General features: G+C 37.7%; 1 protein-coding gene across 4 annotated transcripts in view; it reads left to right on the forward strand.

The window, feature by feature from the left end:
* UTRN (utrophin) overlaps window positions 1-15,929 on the forward strand; it is a 356,686-nt gene that overhangs the window by 125,867 nt on the left and 214,890 nt on the right. For 3 of the 4 annotated variants that reach the window (XM_032102122.1, XM_032102120.1, XM_032102121.1), the window contains 7 exons: window positions 126-254; window positions 397-567; window positions 1,104-1,253; window positions 2,340-2,477; window positions 3,295-3,447; window positions 9,967-10,158; window positions 11,953-12,125. In XM_032102122.1, the coding sequence (XP_031958013.1) occupies window positions 126-254; window positions 397-567; window positions 1,104-1,253; window positions 2,340-2,477; window positions 3,295-3,447; window positions 9,967-10,158; window positions 11,953-12,125 (1,106 nt within the window). The remainder of the gene's footprint in view (window positions 1-125; window positions 255-396; window positions 568-1,103; window positions 1,254-2,339; window positions 2,478-3,294; window positions 3,448-9,966; window positions 10,159-11,952; window positions 12,126-15,929) is intronic. The other variant, XM_032102124.1, reaches the window with a different exon arrangement.

A 15,929-nucleotide genomic window follows, 5' to 3' on the forward strand; every position in this document is an offset into this window, starting at 1 on the left:
GGGTTTGTTTGTTTGTTTTTGTTTGGTGTGTTCTTTTTTGCTTGTTTGTGGTTTTTTTGTTGGGATTTTTTTTGTGGATATTTAGAAGTTTCTCATATTCATACATTATTTTCATCTTTTTCCAGAATCATCAGGGCCAGCTGGAAATTTTTGATGAAAATGTTGCCCACATAAGTACTTGGTTGTATCAGGCTGAAGCCTTATTGGATGAAATCGAGAAAAAGTCAGCTAGCCAAAAGGAGGAAACTGTGAAGGTAGGAAATGTTGTGTCATCTGGCAAAATATTACCAGTCAATTCATGGATTCTCAGTGATGTCAGATTTGCTTCCTGTTTATTTTTAAATGTCTCTCTTCTTGCCTAGGAGATAACCATTTTCATTTTCCTTCACTTCTTAGCGTTTAACATCTGAATTAGATGATGTCAGTCTCCGAGTGGACAATGTACGTGACCAGGCTGTCATCTTAATGAACGGCCGGGGCGTGTCGTGCCGTGAGCTTGTTGAGCCCAAGCTGGCAGAACTGAACCGTAATTTTGAGAAGGTGTCTCAGCACATCAAAAGTGCCAAGGTGAGGATGAACAAGCGCCAGAACTTGCTTGGGAGGTCTGTGCCAAGAAGATGGCAACTGGCTGTAGTGGGTATATCATTATTCATTAGAATAGCACTTTGCTGCTTTTGAGTTCTCTTCTAAGTGTAGGTATTTATATGTGAAAAAGAGAGACTTGATTTTTAGGCCAACTGCTTTTTTTACCTGAGTAACATGTGATGGCTTGTGTTTCCTTGGAATATTTACAAACAACTGTTCAGAAAATTGTATATATTACAATACATATTTGTGAGCTACAAAGCAACACCACAAGCTAATGTGACTGGAGATTTTTCATTTATTTTGAGAACAAAATACTCAGATTGAAGTTTGAAGGTAGAAACTTGGTAATAACTACCAAGTGTGTTTGAGCTATCTCTCAGATCAAACAACTCTTAGAATTTTGATTTATGCTGACATCTAATGGTGCTGCAAACTGATATACCTGTTCATGGGGGATTGTGTGTACCAGCCGAGACTAGATTTTCAGCTTGAACAAGGTTTTATTTTGCTTGCAGATGCTTGTTGGACAAGAACGACTTCCTGTCATGTCAGAGCCCCGTGAATCTAGAGTGGCTTTTCTAGACCTGGAAAGATTTGAGACTGACATACAGAATATGTTAAAAGTTGTGGAAAAGCATCTGGAGTTGAGTGGGGAAGATGAAAAGGTTTGTGAGCAATGGAACAATTAAATAATTGACTAACTCCCTTTCTGTCTTGTCCTCCTGTTACATTGCTTCAGACTTTGTGGGGTAATTCTGAGAAACTATCTTCAAGTTAGGGGTAGAAGGTGAAGGGAATTACTAGGTTGTTGGAAACCCTGCACAGTTTTTCAATACTTTCCCCATAGCTGTTGCTTCTTGGCTGGTATGCTGAGAGTAACTAATCATACTTGAGTCTGTATTTTCATCATGGTTTTATATAATACAGGTAGTGAACTCTGAGTTTTGTTTATCTATCTTCTGTCTCCTACTCAAAGTAGTTCTTTGTTAAGGAATCCTTCCTGTAAAAGTAATGGGGTTAAAATTCAAACTAGTATGATAAAATGAATCGCAGTGCATAGGTCAGGTCAGAGGATGCTTGGAGGTAAGGTGCAAGTAAGAGTCTTGTAATGTGGCTCTCTGTTGGAAGTCCAAATAACTTTGAACAAAATTTATCTTCTAGATTCTTATCTAGGCTCTGCTATTCACCCATATAAAACTGTCATAGTTTTGTTTGCATCTTGTGCACTATAGCTTTGTTGCCTACAAAGTCGGGTAAATTCCTGTCAGGCCACTCTATCTGCCTTCCTTTTAAGCAGCTCAAATACTATAAACTGAGTTGGTAAGCTGAATATAAATCTATGGAAAATGCCATAGCACAGAAAGCAAATTTAAAAATATTTCTATATAAAGGCCTATTATTATAGAACATAGCCTTCCTTTTATACTGTTTTTGTATTTATTGAATTTTTGTTTTTATGCTGTTCTGCTCTGACCTTGCTTATTATTCTCAAGGAATGTCTAGAAAAGAAATGGAGCTAAAGTCATAACACCCTATTGATGTGACTGCATACTGCTGGCTCATTAAATTTCCTTCAAAAAATCTCTTTATAAAGTTTATGAAATGAGCAAGTTGGATTTTATATTTTGGTAGTTGTGGACGAGAATCTCTGCTTGAATTTGTTTGGCTCCCATTTGGATAATAAAACAAAAGTTTGGTACAATTGCTGTTAATATCTGAGCTGTAGGTAACAGAGATCTGTGTAATTTTAGCTGGATCAAGAAAGAGCTCAGATTGAAGAAGTTTTACAGAGAGGAGGGCAGTTGCTGCAGCAGCCTATGGAGGACCACAAGAGAGAGAAGATCCGCATACAGTTGTTGCTTCTGCAGAAAAAGTACAAGAGTGTGCAGGTACAGTTATGGCAGTTACTACAGCTCATTTATTCAGTTTTCCCTTTGGTATCCCACTTACAACCTGTAATCCATATTTTATAACTTATGACTCTTTCAGCATGCGTGATTCTCTAGGGGAGAGTTAAATGTGTGTGCACACAATCTGAGTCTCTGAATCTTTGCAATTCCAAAATATGAATTTTCCCATTTCTTGGTTTTGGGGGAGTGCTTTTGATTTTTAAAGTCCTTTTCACAGTTTCACAGAGAGCCACACTAAGTATTTGCACAGGCACATTGAGTTGGGCATTTGCTTCACCTGTCTTGCTGGCCCTTGAACTGAGGTTTATCTCCACCACCAGGCTGTGTGAAGAGTGACTACATATACACATGTACACAAACATACTGACCTCTCAGCTGAAGCCCTTTCTGTGATCGAGCCTGCTCCCAAATTTCTCTTCCTTCCTATAGAGGGTATTAGCAGCAACTGCAGACTGCAGTATGTTGTGGTGCTTGCATACACAGACCATGTTAAAAATGGTCTTGTCTTGAACAAAGATGGTCCATTTAGCTCACCTGTTTGGATCCTGCTAGTGTTGGCAAGCTGAGGTGTAGTTCAAATGTGCAGGGCAAGACCCTCAGGCTGGCTTTGATTACATGTGTATGCAGATAAAGAGAATATAGCTATTACAAAAATAAATTAGTACTATTGCATATTTTGGAATTTGCTCCTTCAAAGGAATCCCTCAAATATTTTTGTTTTTCAAATAAATAAGACATATTCTGTTCACTACTTCCTTCTTTTTACACCGTATTTTCCCAATACGCTGGATTGTAGGAGTGCAGGTCATTTCAAAGGAGGCAGGCGGTGGAACTCTCTCCAGTGTTTTCCCAGTATAAGAAGGAACACGATAATCTAATGAAGTGGCTGAATGAGGCTGAGGACCGTCTGTCAGGGCTGCAAGGTGTGGAGGATGAACAAAAACTACAGGTAAATGAGGCTTCTATTTCTTAGAGCAAACAGTGAATGCTGTGTATGAACTTTGGAGATTCATACACTGAGGTTTAATGGAACTTCTTTGGACACCTCTGTGGAAAGAAGTGTTTCAAAATGACAGCATTCATTTTTTGTTAGGAAATTATCAGCATGTACTGGTTTGGGATTTCTACATAGCCACCATAGGTCCCAAAGATCTCATCCTTCAGGCCCAAATCTTAGAGCGTGATCTGGGCAGTGGGCCTGATTCAAGACAATTTCTGCCAGTCTTGATCCATGAGGATTGTACTAATCCCTTTTAAAAACTCGTACTCAAACAGCCTGATTCAGTATCAGTTTGGTGCAGGTATGATAAAAGCCTTCTTTGAGGCTTAAATTCAGTGCCTCTGCATCTTGTGGTCAGGATATTGTAACTACTCCACTGCCTTTTCCTGCCAAAAGTGGTTAGAGAGGGATAACAGCCCTCATGTAATGGATATTACTATACATGGTGAATATTAATCAAACAGATAAAGGCTGAAGTATTTCTGACGTGTGTGGGTCTTGACAAACAATTTTGCAACTGATGTGATGTCAGGGTCTGATAAAGCTTACTGCCCAGAAAGTTTTATGTCTTAATTGTTGAGGATGCAGATACTGTTTCGATTGCTTTTGTTAGGGCTTTGTGGATATTTTTTGTTGGTGTTTTTTAAATCTCTTTTATTTCTCCTTTCTTTCCTCAAAAACACTTTGATTGTGTGGTAATTACATTAATATTTTAGGCAATGACAGTGAAGAATCTTGTGAAGCAGTAAGTAATTTCTTGAACAAGCTTGAGGGCTAGGTAATCTGTCAAGTACTTCTCAATTTCTGCATATAAAGCTTCGTAATCAACATCTATCAATATTTTTGACTGCTCTGTAACTTTTTAACCCAGAACCAATTAACTTGGTTAATTGGGGCCAGGGGTAAAATGCTCTGGCTCCTTGTGAGACTCGCACCACAAAATTGTGATGTGGTGCTCTTCATTCACAGCTACTGCTGTGTGGCTTCAGGTGCCAGTGATAGATGGTCTGCTGTCCTTGGTCACACAGGCCATTCAGTATCCGCTGCGAAAGGAAACCTTTTAGATCTGCTGCTCTTTAGATTGTTTGACATTATGAGCCTCCCATGCAGAGCTGGGCAGCAAAGAGGGCCCAGGGTCTGTTGAACAGTCTGACATCTGACTGCTCTGTTGGGTGTCCAGCAGTCTCTTCTGGTGACATAAGCTCCTTTGGACCTGACTGATGCCATGGAATTTGTTTGAGGGAAATGGGGATCCATATGTATTTAAAGTAAAACAACACTATTCAGTTTCTGTTTGACCATCAGATCCTTTGAATGAATTAATTACTGGATAGGAATGGAAAAATGGTGCACCTGCATGGCTCTATGCTAATGGGTGCAGCCCAGTTGTGCCACAGACTGGTCTTCCTTGTCAGTGTTGGTCTCACTGCAGCTTGACTGATTTTTTTTTTCTAAGGAAGATACTTTGTTTCCTGTAAAGCCCTTTTCTTTAGGGATATACTGCAGCTAATGCCTGGTACTGCTCGATCCATTCCTGGATAAGTGAATCTGGTTGCTGAATGCAGAATGTCATGTAGATATGGATTACCGTACCAATTACAATAGACTGTTGATGGAGAAACATTATCCTTGCTCAGAATCAGCTAAATTGTGTAAAAATATCCTTGTTCTCTCAGATGTAGTTTCTGGTTTTTCTGGGTCAGCTACACTGTCAGAAAGGGACCACAGCAGTTTTCGTTACTGGTGTGAAACTTGGAAACTCAAACTGCTGCTTTTGTTTCATGTGCCCGTGTCTCTAGATTTCTGATATTTGAGTGCTAAGCCAGCTTGTCTCAAGTGGCCTTATTTTACTTTTATGGCTTGTTCTATCACTGGCTCTACTAATCAATCTTGAGCACTGAAAATGGTGTGGTATTGTAACGTTGCTAAAGGGAGAAATAGTCTTCCCAAATATCATCATCATTTTAGATAATCACTGTTGATCCAGAATATTTTCTTAGAGCCACCAGACTTGAAAATTGCAGTGCTTGTTGCTCATCTCAGCTTAGGACTGAGAAGCACTAAATGAATTCTTGAACCACTAGTGTGCAGGTGGCTTAAGCCCTCACCTTGATGTAAGGAAGCTGTAGCGAGCAGAGGAAGAGAAACTGGTGTTTGAAGTGAACAAAACAGGGAGGGAAAGGAACATTTCAGATGCCAAGCTGGGGAGTAGACTTCAATTAAACTTTTATGTAATACATTATTTATGCTTTTGTAAGCAAGTGTGGAGGAGAGGACTTATTTATGGTGCTTGACGGTCATATCTATATATTGATTTGCTGGAAGTAGCTGGATCATAAATATTCCTCATCATTTATGCTTCTAGGAATTATGGAGTTAAAATATCTCTGAAATATTGGTAATCCTTCTGCATAGTAGGTACTTTTGAGTAAGCCTTGTTTTGCCACAAATCCATTAGCAAGAAAAGCCTGCATTGGAAGTTTGCAGAACCTTGAGGTCCTTCTTTTCTAATGTTGATTTAGTATTTATTTAAATTTGACTATTCTGGCTTGGTTCAGAATGAGGGAAAGAGAAAAATTAAACCGTGAATTGCAGGGGTAATTAGTTGCCTAAATTCCTGAGAGATTTTTTCCAGGTTTTAGGATGTTGTTTTGAAGTGAAAATGATAATTTTGCAGATGGTAAGTGAATATGCAATTGCAGGCACAGTGCATTTTTTCCTATAAACTGAAGCAGACATCATCTTGAAGGCTCTTGAAGTATTATTTCTGTAATAAAGAAAACATTTGTTTTTGCTAGTATGAATTTTATAGGAAAGGTTCTGGATTACTTAAATAAGAACAGTTGTTTGCTGATTGCATTAATTAACAGAAAAACAAACAAAATGGACATGAGGTTTGGGCTTTGGGAAACCCTTTTCTGGAAAACTGGCTCTGAAATATTTTGAGTGTGAGAGAAGGGGCAAGGAATGGTAAAAAAGTTTGTGTCTATTCAAAAGATTATTTTTTTTTTACAGAGACAATCTGCTATTTGTCTGGGTAAATACTTTTGGTTAAAATGCATATATAGTTGAACATGCAAGGAGGTAATCGATTTAATTTTATGTTAATGTCTAGGGCAGTATCTTCCAAAGTTCACTTGGAAGAAAGTCAGAAAATCTCCTTGATTTGAATCATTGTTAGATTTTGTTTCAAAAGATATTTAACTATAAAAGGGGAGAGGGGAGAAATACCTGAAACTGAATTCTGAATTGCATGTTAAACTGTATGCTGAGTATAGGAGGAAAAAAAAAATTTATTTGACCCCTGAATTAAAAGTATTTTTAGCAGTTCTCATTGAGTGGCCTTATATATAGAATGTTCACTAATAACCAAGTATTGTCTTTATTCCCCCAATCTTTTGTTTTTGCTAGAATTTAAAGAGGGAGCAAATTTATTAAGCATGCTCTATCAACACTGAAATTAAAGTAGAAAAGGACTATTAAGTCATCCAGTCAGATTTCCTCTTAAATAACCTTTGATTGACTTTTTTATTTGTGTATACTTAAAAAAAATTGTGGGAACACTGAAGCGCTACTCCTATAAAGACAGACTAAGAGGGGTCTTTTAGCCTGGAGAAGAGAAGGCTCTGGGGAGATTCTTATAGCAGCCTCCCAGTACCTACAGGAAAGCTGGAGGGGACTTCTTACAAAGTCATGGAGGGATAACACAAGGGACAATGGCTTTAATCTGTAAGAGCATAGGTTTAGATTAGGTATTAGGAAGGAATTCTTCACTGTGAGGGTGGTGAGACACTGGAACAGCTTGGCCAGAGAAACTGGATGCCCCATCCCTGGAAGTGTTCTAGTCCAGGTTTGATGAGGCGTTGTGCAACCTGATGTAGTGGAAGGTGTCCCTGCCCATGGCAGGGGGATTGGAACGAGATGGTCCTTAAGGTCCCTTTCCAACCTAAATCATTCTGATTCTGTGAAAACAGTTTGCTCACCTGAGGTTTTTTATTAGTTAATTAAAAAAAACCAAACCAAAACAAAAAACCAACAGAGCCAAGCAAGCAAAACCAGCTTCTGTGCTATTGAGCTATTTGTCAGGTAACTGTGAGAGAGTTACATACAACTCCTCTTCTATTTTTTAGCATAGTATGCTGCATTTTAGAAGCTTCCAGTCTGTGATGCAAGGTAGAGAACAGCTGAACAATTAAAACTCTGCTGTAGTAAAGCACTAATGCATTTATAACACTTACATATGTTCACCTTCAAGAATGAAGGTTGCGGGAGGAGGAAGCATCATCTCAGTGATGGGAGGCAGCTGGAGGAGATTAGCAATGAGGTGTGCTCTGGAGGAGCAGCACCAGGAGGAATTCACTGCTTAGCAGAACAGAGTAATCTGGCCCAGGATGGTGTTACTGGGAAAGCAGAGAGTTTCAGAACATGCCAATGCACAAGTACAAAACAAGTTTGCTGCATGCCAAAACACGCTGTTTTAAACCTTGTGCAAGTTTTTTCTAATGAGAGACAAAGCAGTGTGTGGGAAGCAGAAACATAATAAAGTCCAGTGACCTATTCATCTGTGTGAAGTCGATTCTGGACTGTTGCCTGTGTGAGAATGGGATTTGTGGACTGATTGGGAGTTAGAAAAAACACCTTGTGAAGATGTTGCAGATGGCTGTGCTGTAGAAGGCATCCTGGTGTTTTTTTCTTACCTTGACCTGTTTCATATTGTTAGGGAAAAGATGCTTTGAGTTGCACAGACTGATTTCTTTGGAACAGGGCCCTTTCCTTCCACAGGAAACCATATCACTGTCTAAGCCTTGGGCTTTTGCTCCAAATTTCATTGATGGAAGCTGATAAAATATATTCAGAGCCTCAAGGAAATATGTTTGGGGAGCATCAGGGACCAAGATGCTGGGTTTGTAGCTAAAGTGTATGGAGTAAGCCTTGTTTTTAATTGTGGCACTTGCTTGGTGTACTGAATTGAAAGCAATACTGAGTAGTTTGTGATGCTTTTCTGTAATTCATGTTTTTAGTAGACTTATGCTGGGGTGCCCTTGCATCCAGTTTCTTTGGTATGCAATGAATGACTGAAAGCAAATTGTATTTGGTGGTACAGGTCTCGTGGAAGCAAAGCTGTGTCCTCAGTTTCAGTAGAGAGATGATTGTCTACAAAACAAAAAAACCGCAAAACAAAGAAAATCCTTAGGAACATTTAGTGCGTGCAAAGTCGTGAATGGTGACTATGTGAATGTACCTTTTCTGCCGCAGTCCTTGCTTAATTTGCACTACATGTGCTGGTAATATTAGGTTCCAGTTAATCTGAGTGACATATTTGAAATTCTCAGAAACATGTGAAGGAGGAAGGTACAGACAGGTGTTTGCAAGCCACTTGGTTAGTGGGGCTTTAATATTTTATTGATTGTCAGCTGTGCTAGAGATTTTCATGTGTGCACCCAGCCCAGACAAATTGGAAAGTAAAATTCACTGGCTGAAATTGCTATGAACATACATTTATTCTTTACTCTCTTAAATGTGTTCTCAACTGGTAGTAAATCACACAGTCCTGTGCCTCTCTTGCTTGACTCAAATTCGCCAAATACAACCTGGTGATTTAAAGTTGCTCGATTTCTTTATTTGAAGGTGGGCTTTCTTTTTATTCGATTATTTTATTAAAGAACTGGGCTGTTTTCAGAGATGGTAACAGAATCCTGTTTGACAAGAAAGGTTTTCTGCTAAAAACTGCTGTCAGCCTGCTTCACCTGCCTTTGCTAATTTTTTGCCAGGCGTGGCTGAGGGATAGCTTCCTGTTGCAGGCTTCCTAATGTTTCAGATCCAGCCCACAATTTGTGAGCCAAGAAAAAGCTGCATTAAATTATTGTTCTTACTCTCTTATCTGCCAACATTGTACTTGGCTAGATAGCCTAGTCTTGCAGCCAGTGTAGAAAACAATTACCAAGCTCTGGAGGAGTTACTGTCTTTTATTACTGCAAAATATTGGAGTACTGGTGGAGCACTAATTTATTTAAAAAAATGGTTAGAAAATGTGGGTGGGGATGCCTACTGAAAAGAATATGGATGGGAAATAAAGTGTGTTTCAGTAAACTGGCATCTTTGTGATGAAGGAAGCAGAGTTGGTTGTAACACTAGATTCAGGCTCAATCAGGAAGTGTTATTTCTGGAAATGGGAAGGATCAAGGTAAGAGAAACAGCAGTACCCTTCCCATTTCTTGGAGTTTTAATCAAGAATAATACAGAGTCATTGTGAAGCATGATATCTACTGTTTTCTAACTTTTAAAATAAATAGAGAAAGTCCTGTGCAGGACTTGCAGCTTTCCGAATTTATGTAACTTTGCTAGAAAGGCTTTTGTTTTGTCTTTTAATGTAGAAAAGTATTTATTCTGAATATAGCTTATTGATTTAGGATTTTTTCATGAAATGGATTGTTGTTTGAAATATAAAATTAATTTTCATGTTTTTAGGCAATCCCTGTCCAGCAGAGGTTAAAAGGCCAATTTGCTACAGGAGTTAGGACCTTGCCTTTCTCGGCTGAGTACTTGGTTGAAATCAACAAAGTTTTGCTGGCCATGGCTGATGTTGAGCTGCTGCTGAATGCACCAGAGCTAAATACTGGCATCTACGAAGATTTTTCAGCTCAGGAAGATGCACTGAAGGTACTGCATGCCTAAGCATTATATTCAGAGCAGAGAAGGGAAACAGCAGAATAAAGGCCACCACTGGCCGCTGCAACTGTATTGCTGTATTTATGGTTTTGCTTGGTAGATACAGGATCAATATGCACTGAAAACTAAAAAATGACAGTTCTGTTGGCTATTTTTTTTTTCTATGCATAATCTGGATACAAAGTATAGCAGCATGAAATCTGGGTGGGAGGTTGAGGGAGCAATGTTTAATTTGTTGTAGACACTTGTATTTTTCATTGTAGTTTAAATAACTCTTAGAGAAATGCTAAAGCCAATCTCCTTACATTCCTGCTTGATAGCCTTAATACAGCTGCTGTTCTTAGGTCATGTGAAAACAATTGCTCACATAGGAGGAGGAGAGGGTGGTTCTTGACTTTTTATAAAGCTATATGTGATGCCTCAAGATGATGGTACCTGTTTCAGTTTTAAACTCCCCCTTCTTATTGTCAGCCAGTGGATTTACCTGTGTGATTAATAATAAGGAAATAGTTAAGGACCTGGCCTTTTTCAAAAGGGGATGAAGAAATTGTGTTTGAAAATAATGATTCCTCCTGGGAAATAGGAGTTGAGTATGTAGAAGTCTGAGTCCTGGTTAATTCTTAGCATACAAAAGAGTGTGAAACAGATTTTCCCAGAAAACATCCATTGGAGTTGGGAATTACACATGGCATGGTGCAGTGTACATGTACCTCTCTGGATTGGGAATCATAGCGGGATCCATGTGTCATGTCTGAGGTGTAGTCAGGCGTTGCCTCTCACCAAGAGCTGGATTAGCTGTTCCTGCAGCTGCTATATAGGTCCTTTAAAAGCTTTTCAGAATTCCAGTCCATTTTTCTGGCATGCTTTTCTTTCTGCTGTGTTCATGACTCCATTTTTCACGTCTTGGTTTTTTATACATTTTACAAAAGCAAATATGGGAATGGTGCCAGCCTTTGACAAAGCGGGCAGCCTTTCATTGATGAAATTCTCTTGTCCCTGCTTACGCTGCTTCTGTGCTGCCTTGAGTGCTGTTAGGAGTGTTTATGTTATGATGGGTTTACAATACTTCATTTTGGAGCAAGTGTCTTGTCTGATTTTGAAGTTTTGGTATATTCTAAGAGTGTTTTCACAAAAAGCAAATAGCAGAGCATAGAATTTTTAGAAGCATTACTGTTTTAAATTCAAAAAGATAAGTAAATTCCACTGTCTGCATGGACTGTTTGTCCTCCGAATACCAAGGCAGTCTTACAACAGTATCTGGTTTAAAGGAATTTTCACATCATAGTTCAATGGTATTTGAAATTGATTACTTTAACTTTGTCATTTAAATCTAAAACCTTTATGGAGCTTTATGCTTTTGCAGTTCTGTGCATATGGGAGGTCACATGAAGCATGATAGAAGTCACATTTCGTGGTCCATTTTTTTACATGGGGAAAGAGTATGAGCAGTGTCTTCATGACATGGGCAGATTTGTTTAATAATGAAGATACTGTTGTTTTGAGAAGTATGGTGTGTCCCTTTACCTTAGGGACAAATTAGATATATATGAAATATTTCATCATTTTAATAAAAACTTGAAAAGGACACATGCTTAAAAGGTGTGATGAACTATTCATTTCAGTTGCTAAAACCTATTTAAACTGTAAACTGCTGGTACTGGTGCTCATGGTCTTACTGTACATGCTGATTTTTGGAAGAGAATTTTGGAAAGATTATTTTTTGATATTTTGCTTTTATTTCCTGCTGGTGTTGACTAATAGCTTGTGTCATTACTGTGCTTGCAGAACATAAAAGATATTTTGGATAAACTTGGGGATCAAATTGCAGTCATACATGAAAAGCAGCCTGATGTTATATTGGAAGCATCTGGACCGGAGGCAATACAAATAGGAGATGCACTAACACAGTTGAATGCAGAATGGGACAGAATTAATAGAATGTACAATGATCGTAAGTGGTAAGTCAAGCATGATTGGTCTCTCTGGCCATGTGGAAAATACTTTATGTACATGTTTATGTAAGTGTTTTTCAAATGTACCTTAATGATGAAGATGAGTTTGGGAGTTATCAGCTTTAATATGTTGGTATTACAAAATTATTTCCAGAATTATTCAATGTTGAAACCATTAATATGGAAATTGCAGTTTGACTGCTTTTATGAAGCTGATTGTTTCTACTTTATTAAATAGAAGGTTTTATAAACAAAACATGAAATTTTGGTTTTGTAAAGGTATCTCAAACCAAAGTTCTAGAAGAATAATGTTGAGTAGGACATCTTTTAACATTCAAGGTTGATTTTTGAGGGAAGGATGCAGTTTAAAAGAATGGGATCTTTAAAATACAGCACCTATGATAGTTGTCAATAATATTTGTTGTGAGTAATTGAAGATGAGAGATGACCTGATTAGAAAATGTTGTGCTTAGGAAAACAAGAGACTACTAAAATCTTAAGTAAGTAAGTGCTTAAGAAATAGGTATTTCCAATTTCCTTTCTACAAACAGGTGTAATTTCACTTGGGCAAAAAGTTTGATTTCTCCCCACCCCTTACAGAAGATACTCTAAACTTTTTACCTTATCTGAATCAGTTTAAAATGTTTATAAACAAACCCAGCACGACTTAGTCAAACTTGGAAAAGTGTATTAGATGAATATTTTAAGTTGGAATTTGTAGAAGTGTGAAAGTATGTGTTCAGGAAGTTACCACAAAGCTGAAGGTGCTCACACTGCAAGCAGCAGTGGACACTGAAATTGCTGCTATGCAAAGAACCCCTTAATGACTTAAAATTATTCTATGAAATTTAAAATTAAATACAAAGGCTTATACTGTAGTTAATTTGCTTTTACAGTATTTCCTTTTTAATGATGATGTAAGGTAATGAATGATGTAGAAGTTTTGCAGAGCATAAAGTAATGTTTAACCATGTTTACTTGCTTTGTAGCACCAGAAAACTGATATCAAACACATGTGGCAGTGTATTTTGAAGAGATGTTTTTAGGAGGAGTGTGTATTACTTAAGCAGATGTTTGCAACTATTTCTCAGAGCACTGATGTATGTGTAGGGATATAAAAATCAGTTGATGGTATCATCTAAATAGAGACTTCCAGAAATTCTGAATCCCTGGATCAGTGGAGGATGAAGATTCCTAATAACTCAGCAGGCAATGTTGTTTCACTGTGGGTTCTTTAATTAGAAAGCAGTGATGCCAGCTAAGTACAACTTTCTGTGTTCTTGCTGGTTGCTCGTGGTCACCTGCTGTATTTGGAAACAACTGCTCCAGAACCTGGTGCCCATCCATATTTATAAGCCTGCAGCTATTTTATTGTCGTCATAGGTACTGTATGTACTCAGCTTTAGTTATGCCTTTTTCTTCCTACTTGTAATTTACTTGAAAAGCTTTTAACTAATGTGAACATTTTGTAAGTATGAGTACAGTTTCATTTAAGTAGCCAGGGCTGACCAGAAAAGTAGTTTTCTTATTGAAAAAGGTAAGTGTATCAAAGAGTAGGTTCAGTGTTGATGAATAACTGGCAAAATGGAACAGATCACCTCTTCAGTCACTTTGCTGATACACATTAATTTTGAACTTCATAACGTGTGTAAAGTTCTGCATATTATTGAGAATAATAGTGGGCTTTGTTTTCATACAAAAATGGACTACTGGACTAGCAATTTAGATAAATGGTATGTAGCCTTCTGAATATATAAAATGCTGCAATTTTAATAGAAGCATGCACTTTGGTCAATGAAGACGTTATTAATTGCAATATTAAAATGGCGTTAGTATTTTTATACTGTTTCCGTTACAAAGAAGAATTCTTAGCCAAGTTTAATCTTGCTTTTCCTAGTTTTGCACTAAGTATAAGCTAGATGACTATCTCCTTAATCATCTTAGGCTTTTTTCTATTTCTGGAGTGGGTGGGGATTTGACAAAATTAGGAGAAGCAGCATTTGAAGCCTCCAGCTAAAGACTGACTTAGTTTTCAGAGGTAGTAAAGATTTTGTGATTGAATGCCAGCTAAGTAGTTAAACCTTTGATAAAAGCTCTGATAAAGCCAAGCACAAGTTGAATTGAACTTTACTTAGCAAAGCTTCTAAGTAGTCAACTAAATCCAGCTGACTACAGTTGGAGTTAAACGTGTAGAGTAAAATGTGTGTATATATGGACTTAAAGCTTTGAGCTGTTTGTAACAGTGCTGGTTTGCTAGTTCTTCTCCTTTTGCTATGGGTTTTCCCCCAGTGCTAAAAGTGTTGATGACTTGGGAATGAGAAGTGGTTTGGAAACAGTGGATTCCTGCACAGGAGGCAAAGGATAGCCAAGTTTTGGTGCAATAGTCACAGGTACTTTTAAAAGTACTTCGGTACTGGAAGCAATCTGTAGGGAAACAGCAGCACATGCATCTGACTCAAAACTGGAGTGAAACTTTGCTCATTGCTCAAAAAGTCATGTGGTCAAAACTCCCTCAAAACTTTAATTTTTAAGGAATCAAATTTAATCTATTTTAAGTGCTTAGAATGTATCTTCTCATTAAATGTGGAATGAGTTACTATTATGGGACAGAAACGTACATGAGAAATAAAGGGAGATTGAGGTTTGGGGTCAGTCTACAGGTTGGTCTAGGGTATTGAATCAAGGTATGTGCCAGAAACTGAAATGGTAGAAGTAGGAGATAAGGTTAGAAAAACCTAAGTAGGGATTTTTAAGACTTCTTTACTGGAATTGGCCAATAATAATAATAACAACAGTAACAAAAAAGCCCTGTATGTATCAAGAAATATGTATGTTTTGTAAAATGAGATTCAATTTTAATGAAAACAATCTTGCTAAGAACTCTGGGATTGTTGATTTCTGTGAAAAAAATAGTTGCAATGGTAGCTCTTTAAAGTTCTTTCTTATGCTGCTAATTTCAGATTGCATCTATATGTGTGCATATACCCCGGAGTCTTTACTGGTGCAGTTGTTTGCAATTGTTGCAATAATGAGCTGCAAATGAGATCATTCCTCAGTCAAAATAGGTTTCCTCTGATTAGCAGTAGTCTTGGCCTCATATGTCTTTAAAGATGACTGTTTTTATTAGTTTGGAATAGTTAACAATCAACAAATAGAAAACAAACCTCTCTGTTCCTTTCTGGCGTGTTTTTGTCATGCTCTCACTTCGTTAGCTTGTTAACATAGAGCTCTCATTTTATGAAAAAACAACTGACTGTGGTAATTTTGCCTGTTCCATGCTAGAGCATCTTGGCCTCATATGTCTTTAAAGATGACTGTTTTTATTAGTTTGGAATAGTTAACAATCAACAAATAGAAAACAAACCTCTCTGTTCCTTTCTGGCATGTTTTTGTCATGCTCTCACTTCGTTAGCTTGTTAACATAAGAGAGCTCTCATTTTATTAAAAAACAACTGACTGTGGTAATTTTGCCTGTTCCATGCTAGAGCATGTTGCCCTTCAAGTTAAGCAACACATTAATTTGAGGCTGCAAAGATGATGACAATGAAATATCTGGTAAATTATTGTGTGATTAAATTGTATAAGACCGACTTATGCGTGTTCACTGATAATACTATTTAATCAAATATATAATCTATATAATCAAAATCACCATCACTTAATTAATTCTGGGCATCAGCACCCCATAGCTTACGAAGGAGAAAAAGGAGCAAGAGTCATTAATCATATTTCATGTTTCACACTGTCTGATAGCTAAATTGTTTCACGATTAAAGGAGGGAAGGGTTCTGCAGACCAGTTTGATGTAGCT

Source organism: Corvus moneduloides, chromosome 3, assembly GCF_009650955.1.
Source record: "Corvus moneduloides isolate bCorMon1 chromosome 3, bCorMon1.pri, whole genome shotgun sequence".
Classification (NCBI taxonomy): domain Eukaryota; kingdom Metazoa; phylum Chordata; class Aves; order Passeriformes; family Corvidae; genus Corvus; species Corvus moneduloides.